This window comes from Podarcis bocagei (genome assembly GCF_964188305.1).
Source record: "Podarcis bocagei genome assembly, chromosome: 4".
Taxonomy (NCBI): Eukaryota; Metazoa; Chordata; class Lepidosauria; order Squamata; family Lacertidae; genus Podarcis; species Podarcis bocagei.
In genome coordinates this window covers 29702872-29718003 of record NC_138128.1, presented here as the reverse complement: position 1 = coordinate 29718003, position 15132 = coordinate 29702872, and the positions used below count along the sequence as shown (strand labels likewise).

The 15132-nt window shown below is 45.2% G+C and overlaps 1 protein-coding gene across 5 annotated transcripts; it reads right to left on the bottom strand.

Moving 5' to 3' along the window:
* Window positions 1–834: 834 nt before the first annotated feature.
* SLC16A14 (solute carrier family 16 member 14) lies at window positions 835–15132 on the bottom strand. Of its 5 annotated transcripts, none has more exons than XM_081190364.1 (6): window positions 13484–15132; window positions 12593–12737; window positions 8051–8327; window positions 7562–7705; window positions 2511–3506; window positions 835–1664 (listed from the first exon to the last, which is right to left on the bottom strand). In XM_081190364.1, exons 3-6 carry the CDS (start codon window positions 8310–8312, stop codon window positions 1513–1515), a joined length of 1554 nt encoding a protein of 517 aa, XP_081046490.1. In that variant the 5' UTR covers window positions 8313–8327; window positions 12593–12737; window positions 13484–15132; the 3' UTR covers window positions 835–1512. The 5 variants fall into 5 exon arrangements, with proteins under 5 accessions (XP_081046490.1, XP_081046491.1, XP_081046492.1 ...); XM_081190365.1 differs by having other exon boundaries at window positions 12593–12733; XM_081190366.1 differs by lacking the exon at window positions 12593–12737.

Below are 15132 nucleotides of genomic sequence, written 5' to 3'. Positions count from 1 at the left end.
GCTGCACTGGCTCCCGGTGGAGTACAGGGTCAGATTTAAGGTGCTGCTTTTGACCTTTAAAGCCCTTCACGGCCTAGGACCCTCGTACCTACGGGACCGCCTCGCCTGGTATGCCCCACGGAGAGCCTCAAGGTCCATAAATAACAACACCCTAGTGGTCCCAGGCCCTAAGGAAGTTAGATTGGCTTCAACCAGAGCCAGGGCCTTTTCAGCACTGGCCCCAACTTGGTGGAACGCTCTGTCTCATGAGACCAGGGCCCTGCAGGATCTGATCTCTTTCCGCAGGGCCTGTAAGACAGAGTTGTTCCGCCTGGCCTTTGGATTGGAGCCAATTTGATTCCCTCCGCCCCCTTTTTCTTTTTTCTTTTCCTTCTCCTGCAATGAGGCTCCATTTTAATATTTTAATGTTCCATTATTTTAATGTTGTATTTTATTTTTGTTTTTAAGTTGTAATCACTCATCTTGTTTTTATTATTGCTTGTAAGCCGCTCTGAGCCCGGCCTTGGCTGGGGAGGGCGGGGTATAAATAAAAAATTATTACTATTATTATTATTATTATTAATAGTAACTGCTATAGTTGAACTAGGATCCACAGACACTGACAGGTCAATCCGACTGGCAGCTACCTTTTGGCTAAATATGTAAACAAGAAATCAGCAGCAGTGAATCTTCAGCCTCACTACTGATCCTTTAATTCTAAGAACCATGATATAGCTGCTCCCCACTAGTAACCGCTTAAAGCTTTGGGCTTTTGTTGCCATTGTTCCTTCTTTCCCATGTTGCTATCTCAAGGTTATTTAAGCTAGCGCAAATAGAATAAATTGCTCCATGGTCTGCAGACACAAATCATTTATCCCATAATAATAAAAAACACACCATTTTCATTAGCTTGAGTCCTTAAAACAAGAGTTGGGAACATACTGCCCTTCAAATGTTGCTGAACTACAACTCCCATCATCACTGGCCAAGCTGGCTGGGGTTCATGGGCAGTGGAGTCTAACAGCATCCAGAGGGCCAAAGGTTCCCCAGAAACTGTCATTAATTTGTGTAGTAACATGTCACAGGTTGGCGTCTGGCTGATGTTCAACAACTAATTTATCAACAGTTGGAATAACCAATAGAGATGATTCTCATATGTGTGATTCCTAATGGGGCTAATTATTTCCCCCCTCTTTTTCCTGTTAGTGTAAAGTAACTGCATTCCAGTCTGCTGAATTGTGCTTGTGTCAAACCTCTGTGAATAACAAAAGAGAGAACTGATTTTCAGCTACTGATCAAAGCTGCACCATTATGTCAGTAGGATGTTCAGCTTTTGAAAAGGTGCCAATAAAACTACCAGCTGTAGTCTTGTTTCCACTAGTCCGTTGATAGTGGCAGTGTGAGCTTTATTTACTGTCCAAAGATGTTGACTTTCACTCCAGTTGGTCCCATTAGATGTACTGTTTAGTACCATTTCCGGAAAACCAAATGATGAAATGACGTTCTGTTTAAAAAAGCTCTCAGTACATTGTGCTATATTTTTCCACCTTCTCTGTTTTTTGCCGGTGATGGCTTTATCTTTCCAATACAAGGCTGTATGAGCAAAGTGAGGATTCCCACCATGTAAAGCAAGCCACATATGTAGAAAGAAAAGTCATATTTTTGTGTCAGGTCGTAAATCCAGCCTGGAAAACAAGAGCAAGGCTGTTATCTATAGGCTATGATCAATAAATCAGTGAAGAGCAGAGAACATTATTTATTCTAATCATAGCATAGTTCTTGGTATCATACTATGCTCAGTCTCTTTCCCCACCTCCATTTGTCTTTCATTTAACTTTCATCGAAACCATTCTGCAATGCATTGTATGGCTTTGCGGTTGCTATGCCTTACACTAACTGGTATCTGATTTACTCTAGTCTGCATCTGCACAAAACTCCCCCAAGAAAAAAAGTATGCTATAAGCCAGAGGGTCTGGTAGAGTCAGCCAACAAAGGGTCACAGGTAGTGGCTGGTAGCCAATGAGATTAGACATCTGTGAGAAAGCAGATGTTGGTGAAGTTCCATCTACAAATTTGCCCTGTGAGCATTGTGTTATCTTGTCAAACAACTTCTACCACACTAGGCGCTCCTTTCTTTAAAATCAAGAATGCACCAAGGTATATTTGTTGACTAGGAATGTGGCCCATGAAGGGCGTGGAGTGGGCGAGAATGAATGGTAATTGTACATGCAATGATTCACTAATTATTTTATTTATTGTGTTTATATCCCACCTTTCCTCCAAGGGATTCAAGGCAGCACACATGGTCCGTCCCCCCAATTTAATGCCCACAACAACCCTGTGAAGTAGGTTAGGCTGAGAGGCAGTGACTGGCCAAAGGCCACCCAGCAAGCTTCATGGCCGTGTGAGGATCTTAACTCGTGTCTCCCAGGTCCTAGTCCAACACTCTTTAACTACTACACCACCCTGGCTCTCACTATGAACTCTAGGGGCTATAAAGCACACATGGACAAACAAAACTTTGCATTTACCTGCAAAAGGTGGTCCCAGGAGTGCTGAAATCCCATTAGCACAAATGATGATTCCATAGGCATTTGCGAGGTGCTTAATCCCAACTAAATCTTCAGTAACAACAGGCATGAGTGAAAAATACCCACTGGAAAATCCTATGAGGGCACAGACCACAGCGAGCCCAGCATATGTGTGCATTAGTGGTAAAATGAAAATGCAGAAGACGAGAGTGAAGTTGGCTGCCATGAAGACATTCCAAGCACTGACGCAGGGTGAATCAGAAATGATGCCAAGGATGACCTTGCCAAGAATGTGGACAATGGCAATAATTGAGGTCAAAGGGAATACATCGTTCTGTGCAGATAGGCCATATTGCTTCACTATTTCCGGAAGATGGATAAAAGGGATAACAAAAGTGCTGTATGCAAATAAGGCCCAAAACACAAAGGCTGCAAACTTTCTGTTGGTGAAGAGGGATGCAGCGCCAAAGTAACTAGAATACCAGGTCCGAAAGCCTTTCTGGATTGTAAGGGTCAGCTGACTTGCCCTCTTCAGCATGCAAAGAGCATAGATATTCTTCCAGTGTCTGGTTACATCTTTGTTTTCCAAGTCTGAAAAAATGTCAGACTTTTCCTCCTTACCTTGCCCTTCTTTTGCCTCTTTTGCCTCTTCCTGTAAGATGCCATTAGATGCCAGTGTTTCTGCAGAGCAAGAGAGAGCTTTTGTGTGGCTCTTGCTGACGTTTCCCTCTCTGCTTTTTTCAGCGGCTTCCTCTTTGTAATAAACTGGTCTCATGAGCGCTCCACAAACACACAGGTTCAGACAGACCGCGCCCTGGATGAACATTGCGTTCCTCCAGCCAAACTCCATGCAAAGGTATTTCAGCAGAACTGTCATCAGGAAAGCACCGAACCCCGTCCCAGTTGTGCTGAGTCCCTGGGCAAGTGCTCTTCTCTTCTCAAAGTATTCGCCTACCATGACCACAGCAGGCAGGTATACCATCCCACTCCCAACACCTGAAAAAGAGAGATTCCTGAATCAGCTGGAGAACTTTCACTGCAGTCATAACACATGCAGGCAAATTGACACAAGGCCCAAACGTTGTTATCCAGTATGGCTTCACCTAAGGGTTAAGGTTAGGCTTCCACAAGCATCCTAGTGGTGCCGCACTAAAACTTTGAGCACATTTGCAAAGCTAAGCAGCTTCCAGTATGGCTTCAAATGCTGAGAAATGATGACAAGGTGTGACTGTATCAGACATGGGAGTATGCTTTGGCAGTATTTTGTAAAGCTTTTATGTGTTGTAGAAATGTGTCGTGATAAAGACTGGGAATAACAGATCACACTCAGCTGATTCTGAGCACCACAAATCAAAGTTTAAATCAGCCTACTGAGGCTTAGCTGTGTATCCCAGAGCTGATACTGTAGTAGTATAAGCCATGAATTCCTGAGACCTGTAAGAACAGACCTAAATATAGGCACCTGGGCTTAATAAACGAATGATCTCCATCACTAGAAAGACCATACATAATCTCAAACTCAAGTCATATCAACCTCAAAAGCCAGAATGACTCTTCAACTAACACCAAAGCCTGATTCCAGAAACAGTATTATGCATGCTGGAATGGGATCTGTCATCAGTGTTTCAGGTAAAAGCCACAGATTTATTAGACACATGGTTTACCTTAAAGGTAGAAGCTACCTCACATGCAGGACTAATAACTAGGGATTGAGTTTGTGGCTTCCATTCCACAACCACCACCACCACAGCCATGCACACGAAAGCTCATACCAAGAACTAACTTAGTTGGTTTTTAAGGTGCTACTGGAAGGAATTTTTTTATTTTGTATTTAAAATTGTTCCTTTTCTGAGATGAGAGCTGAAACTGCTCTGAGTTCTGCTTTCACTGATGCTCAAACAATTCCTAGTAAGTTAATTGGTTTAAGTGGGTGTCCCAGAAAAGACAATCTGCTCTTATGTCAACACTGTGGCATCATCTGTGAAAAGAAGAAAATATTTGCAGACTAATGGACCATATACTTTCTGCCTGAATATGTTTTAGCTGTCTCTAAGTACCTAATGTGCTTATGTTGTCAGTTTACAAGAAGTTTATTCCTACGGTTTCTTCTCCACCTGCCACCTGCCCCTCATTCCAGGCTGAGAATGAATGTGGAATTCCTCCTCTTATTCTAATGGGGTCTGCTATGGCCTTAGAAAGAGAGAAGACTAATATTTATTCTACTGAACAGGATAACCCTACCAGGAGACAGAAGAGAAGTCCAACTCAGCTTCCGTATGCCATTAAATGCAGTCATAATGTTTTGTTTTCTCTTATCACTGTATTTTCATACTGCAGGGGGTGTCTTTTGGGACAGCAAACATCTACAATTTTATCTGTCTTAACACAATGAGCATAGGCCAGTTCAAGGCCTATCTAAATTAATTTAATGTAAAGCTTTGTCAAATGCCGCACATGATAATTATAAACCTCTACCATGTATCATATTGTTCATTTCACTTCTGAATTAAAAAAACCCAAATCCGAACCTTTCCTTGTAGGGCAGTTCTTCCAACCTGCTGATCAATTTGTTTCCCATTTTTGCACCTTCTTCAGCTCTAAAATATCCTCTCTTTTTTGCTTGTAGCAGCCAGAACAGTACACAGTATTCCATGTCTGGTAGCTTACTCGGTAATAAGCCTCATCAAGATCATAAGCTTTCTACCTATGGCACACACTCAAATATATTGCTTTAAGCAACTTTGTATGAGTTCCTGCCAAGTTTTATATGCCAAGTGAGTTTATCACTTGGGGTCCCTCCCAACTCTAACATTCTATGATTCTATGAAACTTTTGAATTGGCCTGGGCCACTCGGTTTAACCAGCTGCCATGCCACCTTCAGAGGAAAGGTTATTTAAAGATTATCAATACCAAAACCATAAATCCACTCTGAGAAAGAGCAAATCAAATATGATTAAGATGCAGTGTTCCAAATCAACCCGTGAATATTGCTCATAAGGATCAGCAATGTGAAAGAGGAAGATGTTGTCCTGAAATGACACAATACTTTAGGTGACCCCAATATCTATCTAGTTCCTTTAGACCAGGAAACGTATCCCCCCATGGACCACTTGGAAATTGCCAAGGGTCTTGACACTTAATGATTCTTCTTCCTGTTGTAGCAATTGTAACATGCTGTGCTAGGTGCTGTATCTTAGCTTATCTTATCACATCACATCACTAGTCACCTTCTATCCTGGTCCATTCCACTCACCCTGTGGGCAGATTGCTGGGATCTTAGAGCGATGGAGCAGCAACTAGGATCTTTGGGTGAAGGGTGGTATACAAATTTAGTAAGGTAAAGGGACCCCTGACCATTAAGTCCAGTCGTGACCGACTCTGGGGTTGCGGCGCTCATCTCGCTTTATTGGCCGAGGAAGCCAGCGTACAGCTTCCGGGTCATGTGGCCAGCATGACTAAGCCGCTTCTGGCAAACCAGAGCAGTGCATGGAAACGCTGTTTACCTTCCTGCTGGAGAGGTACCTATTTATCTACTTGCACTTTGACGTGCTTTTGAACTGCTAGGCTTGCAGGAGCAGGGATCGAGCAACGGGAGCTCACCCCGTTGCGGGGGTTTGAACCGCCGACCTTCCGATCGGCAAACCCTAGGCTCTGTGGTTTAACCCACAGTGCCACCCACGTCCCTTGACAAATTTAGTAAGTAATAATAATAATAATAATTGTGCCTGCCATTCACAGCCACTGCTTCCACCATTCTTCCCAGACGTGCCATGGACCACCTGAGTAAAGCTTGCAGACCAGTGGTAGTCTGCAGACCAGTTTGGGAACCCCTGCTTTAGACTGATGCACTAAGCTTTGTATATTCATTTCAATGCTTCTGAAAGGAACACCAAGCATTTTATGTTCCACAGTGCTGTATTCTTCATATGGCATTCTGTACACGAAATAACCGGTGTATGTTTCCAGCAAAGGGATTTTGTCAAATGATCAACACATTTGCACATCATAGCAAGCCATAAGCCATGACTTACTGTGCATGAGCAAATCATGCTCTTAGTGTGCAAAGAAAAGAAACCATGATCCCCGGCTTAGTATTATGTCCAAACCAGTACTCAAGCAAACCACAATTGGTAAGCCAAGAAGAAATCTTGGTTGATCTTTGTGGGTTGGGGTGAAACAAATCATGATCCCTGTTTCAGACACAATGCTCAGCTAGGGATTGTCATTTTCCCCCTCTGCGCACTAGCAGGAAGTAGTAGAGAGGATAGAAGTGGGAGTGATTTGCTGATGCACAATAACAGATGGTTTATAGCTTACTGTGGCATGCAAATGCAGCCATTCAGTTATACTGGTCTTATTTAACTATTAATCTTAGTGCTGCCTTGCCTGCATGGTTGAAAAAAGGACATTGGAGGGGGGAAACATGCTTGCATCACACCTTCAAATTATCATTGTACTTTTAGTTTGGAAGGACAAAGGGGAACGTTGGAATCTTAAAGCATGTCCAAGAGCTATGGGTAAGCTGCATGTTTTATTGTTATGTTATTGTAATTGCATCTTCTGCTTTTAAATATTTTGCAAACCACCCTAGAAATGTTTTATATGGGAGGCGCATAAACAAACAAACAAACTTGCCATTTCACATCAGCAGCAACAAGTGCAACTTGGGCATTTGCCCAAGAAGCGTGACAGGGGCGTATGATTTGCTGTGAAACAAAATATAGACATTCAATATTTAGGTTGGTTGTGGCTTTCCAGCTAATCTGAAATACCATGCATCACCTGAATTAAGGTATCTATGCAGGTGATCTGAAGTGCTTATGTAGATGCTGCATACGTGTCACTTTCGACCTCCAACATGTGATGTATCTTTTCCTGTGCACTTGACATGCATGAATACTCTTACAGGCTGAGGAACATGTTTGTGGTGGAGTTACTGTGCTTGTAGGTCAGGGTGACTGCCTCTTTGCAAACTCAGGCTTGCTTATTTTAGCATTCAGTTACTACAATAAAAATCCGAATGCATATTCAAAAACTAAAGCATGCTTACCAGCTGTAACCCCAAACGTTATAAAGAGGTAATGTACATTTGAGGCATAGGAACTCAGTATCCATCCTACAGCAGTCAAGATCCCTCCAGCTATTGCTGTCTTCCGGCAACCGCAGGTGTTAATGAACAAACCAATAAAAGGACCTGTGCCAAAACATGAAGAATGGATTGTTTTCCTAAAGCTTTGTTTATTCTCTTCCCGAGGATAACCACACTGAAACCACTGATTACCAGCAATAAGATCAGTAAATATTAGGCCACCTGTTCAAAACTGTTAAGTGCTGAACATCGGTTCTCAAAGATCTAGGCACTTATTTCTAATCAATATATGAAACTGAGACAACATGACTCATGACAGGCAGAGATTACAGAAAAATGGAAACAGGCAAACAGTATCATATTTTATAAGGGACTGTTGCTAAATATTTTGATCCATAAATGTATCTATCTCTGCAGGAACTGATCTTCTAGAATGGCTTATGAACCTACCTACAATCAAGGTTATACCCATACTAAGGGAGCTGACCCACGCTGTCAGGCCTCGACTTTGGCTGAATTCGTCAAGCCATTCCATGTTGAGAACACCAAGGGCCATTTGTGATCCCATGATGAGTATGTGCACCAGGAAAGAAGAAAGGACAATCATCCAAGCCCATCCACCATCAACATCTGGATTCGCCATAAGCTTCTTCTCCCTGTCTTTGGAATCCTCTTCAAAATCATAGCCAACATCTTCGCGACTGGCGTACATTTTCCCCTGAGTATCCTGAAACAAACATAAAATGTTTTCACAGGCTTCGGGTTGTCTTTTTATTTTAGTTTCTTTGGTGCTTTATTCATCAACTCAAATAAAACTGGTTTGTTGGCAGCTCGGCCGCCATTTTGCATCCTCCGCAACACCCTGGAACTTCAGGAGGGTGGAAATGGCAGCTGCCGCCACACACAAAAAAATGGCCTCCATTTTTCCTAGAGGGAGGATGAGAAAAAGAAAAATCTCAGGAAAATGTACTCTGAGAAATTTCAGCTCCTCTCCAAGTCACCTGTAGGCAGCCAAAGTGACATTAATTGGAAGCTGATTTTCAACACCCAGCCACAGCTGTAGGATTTGAAATACTTAACCGTGCCCTTGTAGGGACAGATATTGTGGCCACAAAATGTTTTCACACTGTTACCCGCAACGTATTTTTATCTTTGGATATCTGCACTGCAAACACACTCAGAAAAAGGAAAGGTTGTTTGTCAAAACTCTGCACACGCCATCAGCTGCCCAGAACTAGGATAGGACACCGGTCCTCACCTCACTGCTGACTCAGAGCAGCCTTGACCCAGCCTTGTCTCTTCCATTCACTCACAGATTACTCCACACAACTAAGTGTCATGCAGCAAGCTGGCTGCCGGAAAAGCCGCAGACCATCCTTAGAGCAGCAACGCCAAACATCAGTGACTGCTGTTTGCTCTTAATCAAACAAGGCCAGCAAGTCCGAAATGCTACACTGACATAATAACTGGGATTCCAGAATACATTAGCATTTGCTCTCCTAGTGTAAAAAGTTCTTTCCATAATTGATACTGTCTTCCGAATAACCCTGTTAGGTCGTCTTTGCTCTGGGAAAGACATTATTTCCTCCCACAAATTTTGTCCAAAATACCTTTTTCCTAGTGGGGTTAAGATTGGGAGCCACCCAGAGTGGGTGGGGAAACTCAGCCAGATGGGCGGGGTATAAATAAATTATTATTATTATTATTATTATTATTATTATTATTATTATTATTATTATTATTAAGAGCAGTTCAGAGGCTTGCAATTTTCAGTAGAAAAACAGCACAAGGTAAAAGGGAGGTTCCATCCCCCTCCCCACACACTTCTTCCTTCCTTATTGGTGTTTCACTTCAAATTGAAGCACCTGCAGCTTCGTTGTATAAAGGAATACCACAACTACACATAACGTGTAGTTCATTCCTTACTAAAATCACAACAGGAATATGCCAGTTTCGCAGATGGAGAAATTGAAGTAAAGTGAAGATAAGCCCAACATTTTTTTAGCTGCAACTCTGTTTAGATTATTTACATTTTAGGGCCCAACTCGCTAACAGTGTGATTTAATGCATGTTTATTGATAAGTCCCATAGTTCAGTTAGACCAGGGCAGGCCAACTTTTCCTATCAAGTGGGCGGCAAGAGCATTTTGACACGGAATCTGCGGGCCACACGCTTGGTTGCAGAAGCCACCAAAAAAGAACTTGAGGGCCGCATGGAGCCCTCAGGCCATGTGTAGGACCACCCAGAGTTAGACCTACCCTCAGAATTACTGCATAGGAAGGTCTCCTACTGCCATTTAAAAATTTGTTATGTCCCTGCTTAGATATGAGGTTCATTCACTGGGTCATCTTGGTTAATCGCTATGTTGCATCCTAATCTGATTCACAGGATTGTTGTGAGGATAAAAGGAGGAGGGCATGTGTGGCATCCTGAGCTCCTGGGTGAAATAAAAATGTATTTAACCAGCAAATAAACAGCAGTTCTTGATTTGGCTAGATATCCATGGAGCATAAAATGCTTAGAATGCCTGTAAATCTGGGCCCTTTGAAAGCTGTATTAAGTTGCACATAATCAATACATGGTGCTTTGAAAAAGAAGCAGTTTAAAGGATTTTCCTAAGGCTGCACAAGAGAGCTGTGTCAGAGAGGCAAACTGGCCAGAGCTCTACAGGCCACTACTGTCCTCTTGTTTGTCACATGAATGATATTAATTATTCCAGCTACCCACCCACCCCTCCCAGATGATCCTCCATCCAGTATTCTGTCTTGCTCTTGATGGGTTAGGCCAAATATCAAATCTGAGAAAATCACTTCTAATGTGTTTGCAAGCCTGCCCATTTATAAAAGTCTGCAATCGCAACCCTTACATAAAAACACGAGAATTTTCATTTCTGTTTTTGAACGCATAAGACATGTCCTGAGATACTTTTTTTAAAAAGAAAAAGGAGCAACGATTAAAGCATAATTGCTGTATGTGACCAATACGCTTTTTAAACAGCACATCAAAGCATAATATCTAGGGCTTCTCTCTCTCTTTCTCTATCTCTCTCACACATATATATATATGAAACTTAAACAACAAAGACATAATTTATGTGGTAGTTCCTAGTTACTGCCATATCCGTAGCAAAAGATAGAAGTGTTTCCATCAACTCTGGGCCGCTGAATATTGGTACGTGTGTAACTCAGAACTCAGGGGCATTGTGTTCCGTGATTTTTCCTATCTCTTAAAACATAACTAATTTCCTGTGCCAAAGGCATTTCTGGCATGGACAGAAATGAGCAATCTGCTCATAGGCTGTTAATATTTTGCAGACCTGCTTTGCTGTACAGTATGTTTATGCACGGGTAGGCGCAGCAGAAGCCCCACTCCTACCATCTTCCCCATGTGTGTTATAGTAATTCCTACAAAATTGCCTTCCGCATAGGAATAAGCCAGTATCAAACCATTATCCTCAGGAGAATGCTGAAATGTGCCTCTTCCCTCTACAGTGGTGCCCCGCAAGACAAATGCCTCGCAAGACGGAAAACTCGCTAGACGAAAGAGTTTTCCGTTTTGGAGGTGCTTCGCAAAACAAATCTCCTATGGGCTTGCTTCGCAAGATGAAAATGTCTTGCGAGTTCCTGCGGGTTTTTTTCCCTCCCCCCCTTTTTCTAATCCGCTAAACCGCTTATCAGCTGATCCGATAAGCTGATAAACCGCTAAAAGCCGCTAATAGCGCTAATCTGTCAATGGGCTTGCTTCGCAAGACGAAACCGCTAGACGAAGAAAATCACAGAACGGATTCTTTTTGTCTTGCGAGGCACCACTGTACTTCTTTCCCTCTGCTTCTCACACGGGCACAGCTGATATGGGGGCCATAGATCATGTGTAAAATGGTCCTGCTGAGCACCTTCCTACTAAAGCCAATGTATCACATACATGATCGCCATGGGGTTTGTTTCATTTAAACTACTATTCCCTGTGGAACACCCTCCCACCAGATGTCAAAGAGAACAACAACTACCAGGCTTTCAGAAGACATCTGAAGGCAGCCCTGTTTCGGGAAGCTTTTAATGTTTGATGTATTATAGTATTTTAATATTCTTTTGGAAGCCGCCCAGAGTGGCTGGGGAAGCCCAGCCAGATGGGCGGGGTATAAATAAATTATTATTATTATTATTATTATTATTATTATTATTATTATTATTATGATCAAACTTCGTTTTATAAAATCTGGTGACCGGTCATCGTGAATGAAGACTGGACTGTGATCCTAAGCATGCTTTCTTGGACGTAAGTTTTTGCTTTATAAAGGGAAATTATTTAGGAACAGGCAGGATTCTCTCTCCATCCCACCTGCAAAAGTCCTGCTTGGTTCTCAACCCATCTATTTTTGCCTTGCCCAAGCACGTCTGCTCAGAAGAAAATCCCACCGAATTCAAGGGGTTTTGCTCTCCAGTCATGCAATCCTATGCATGTCTACTAATTGAGTTCAAGTGGACTGACTCCCAGGTATATGTGTATATGCTAAACACATTTATTAAGTAAAAAACCACATTGAACCCTCAGGGATGTTTTGTGTAAATGTGGATACAGGCCTGTATCGGTATTGCCACCTGTTAGCTGCCTTAAATGAAAAAGTACTGCATGTCCTCCAACATTCAGAGGTAGAAATAGGGTTACTTATGCCAAGTTACTTTTAAAATTGTAGTTTTATACTGCAGTGTCGTTGATGTTATGACTTATATAAATCTTCTCCAGAGCACTTAGCCCTGAAAAGAGGCGTATAAAATTTCAAAATAAATACTTGGCAAGCGCCTCTTCACTCCAAGACTACGCACCACTGAAGTCTCTTGTCTGCAAGAGGTACTCTTGTGTTCATTTACTTGGCAACAGCCAGTCTCGTAACAGATTATCATGCTTAATATCTCATAATAAACCACAGGCTGCAGCATGTGAATTGGCAGGCTGTGTCCTGCATGGCGCCTTAAGGCACCTACACCTGCTTACCTGGGAGAAAGTCCCACGCAACTCGATGGATCTTACATCTGAGTAGCCAGGTTTAGGACTGCAGAGTTAATGATCAGGTTGTACACTTCCACGGCATGCAGCCCCCGCAGCCTAATTTCGAAAACTCTTTGCAAGTTAAGGCTATCTGGCGGAACCAGGCATGGAGGGAGAGGGAGAGAAAGAAATGGGGTGTCACAAACACAAGGGGAAATGGTGGGGTTGAGAGGCAAGGGGTGGCCTCCCCCACTTTTGCCCTAGCCACGCCCACAGCGTTAGCTCCTCCGCTGCCCTCCAAAAAACATGCGCCTCCGACCCCGAACACAAGGATTGTGGCCCTCGACAGAAAAAAAGTTCCGCACCCAGGCGGAGAAGGGCAGTGCTAAATAATAAAAAAGGGATGGAAAACCCCTCCCCTGGTTTCCGCCTCAGACACAAGAAGAACACGTCTTGGGGGACAGTATTTTACCAAGCGTAAGGCGAGGGGGTAGTCAGTGGCTTCATGGTAGTCAATGGCACGTTCAGGTGGCGGCTCTCGCTTCCGGCGCCTTCCTCAGTGGCTCCCCGCGAGCAGAAACCTGGCCGGAGTTGTGGGGAGCGGGCCGCGTAAAAAGCGCGAAATAAGGAGCCCCGCGCGGAGCAGGGAAGGACAGCGGCGGCGGAACCGCGCGCGGCGGCGAGGCCACAAGGCGACTGACCGCGAGTTACCTCACGGCGGCTGCGGGAGCAGCGGGAAACCTTCCTGCCGGGAGCAGACAAAGCTTCGCGGCCGCTGCGTGCGGAGCCTGCCCGCCTGCCTGGTGCGCCATGCATGCCTCCCCGCTTGCCCGAGGCCGCCCAGGCTCCGGTGCCCAGCCTCGAGGGCAGGCCTGGCTGGCACACCCACCCACTCACCCCGGAGGGAGCCGCGCTTACTCCCGGGCGCCTCTCGAGCGCGGCGGATCCGCTGCTGCTGCTTCCCGCGGCGGAGTCCCCGGGACTGCTGCGGTCTGGAGTGGCATCTTCAGCAAGGCGCCCGCCCGGAGCTCTCCTCGCCCGTGTCGGGGGAGGGACGCAGGGAAGCGGGGTCGGGAGTGGGTGGGGGCTTAATTCCCCCGCCTGCCTCGACCCCCGAGCGTTGCCCTTCTGTCCCCAGGGCACTTCGCCTCGGCGTGATCTTCCTCCACCAACTCCCTGCACCGCCGGCCCATCTCTGGCCGCTTGCAAGTCGGCGCGCTCTGCCCATGTGTGCGAGGCACCGGCTGATTCTGGTTTTGCGCAAGGGAGGTTTGGAAGCCCTTGGCGGGCTGCCGGGGCCTCTGGCGATCGCTGGGTGAAGTTTGGCTAGGGGCAACTGCTGCGCAGCCCGGCTTAGGGCAGGAAAAGCCCCCTTCCAGCCCAGCGAGCCATCGGGGAGAAGAGCGCGGCAGAAGGAGCGAGCGGGGCATTGTTGTTGTTCGTAGACAGGCCTCTCCCGCGTGTGGAAATCCTGAGGACAAAAAACAGCCCCAGGGAAGATTAAGAGATTTACACTCCTGTTTACGAAAGGCTTTTGGCTTCCCGTTCCAGAAATCTTCTCACCACTTACCCTGGCCTTTGCCCACCCCCACGTAGCAGCTCAGACCCCTGGCGTCTTTTCTAAGTAACACACCAGGGACTAGTTTCTTAGTTTTCAGATGAGGACAGCCTTGAAATCGTGAAACGCTGCCGAGTTTTGTCTTGTATCATAGAATCATAGTAGTGGTGGGTGGGACCTCATGGGTCATCTAGCCCAACCCCCTACAGTGCAGGAATCTAAAGTGACCACAGCAGATGGCCATCCAACCTCTGCTTTAAAAGCTCCAAGGAAGGAGAGTCCACCACCTTCTGAAGGAGTAACGCTGCACTAGTATGCATGCTTACCTGGGAGTAAGCCCCTTGGAGCTCATTGGGACTTAACTGCTGAATGCCCATGCATAGGTTAGCCTGTTAACAGATCTGTTGTGGCACACCCTTTCATGGACTAGATCAAGCATGAGGAAACCTCGGCGGCTCTGGGCCTAATGTGGCCCACCAGTTCCATGAGCCAGACCCTGACAATCTCCCCACCAAGAAGCCGGGATGGACCAATTTTCACCCCCATCCTAGTGCAAGAGGGGGCGATATTTAACTTTCCCTACCCAGTGGGTGGTGCTGTGGTCTAAGCCACTGAGCCGATAGGGTGAGCTCCCGTTGCTTGGTCCCAGCTCCTGCCAACCTAGCTGGTCGAAAGCACGTCAAAGTGCAAGTAGATAAATAAGTACTACTCCGGCGGGAAGGTAAATGGCGTTTCCGTGCGCTGCTCTGGTTTCACCAGAAGCGGCTTAGTCATGCTGGCCACATGACTCAGAAGCTGTCTGCGGACAAACACTGGCTCCCTCAGCCAGTAAAGCGAGATGAGCACCGCAACCCCAGAGTCATCCGTGACTGGACCTAACAGTCAGGGGTCCCTTTACCTTTACCTAGCATAACACAAACAGGAAGAAAAGCAGCACTTCCCTGCTCCCCAGCTGATCCCCATGGATCCAGTGTGGCATGTATATGGA

Excerpts from the sequence above, each read along its gene's own strand:
- SLC16A14 (XM_081190364.1), bottom strand. The coding sequence starts at position 8,312 with ATGTACGCCAGTCGCGAAGATGTTGGCTATGATTTTGAAGAGGATTCC. Across the intron at positions 3,507-7,561 it reads AACGTTTGGGGTTACAGCTG|GTGTTGGGAGTGGGATGGTA; the intron begins GTAAGCATGCTT and ends TCTCTTTTTCAG. Across the intron at positions 1,665-2,510 it reads CCTGGGACCACCTTTTGCAG|GCTGGATTTACGACCTGACA; the intron begins GTAAATGCAAAG and ends CTTGTTTTCCAG.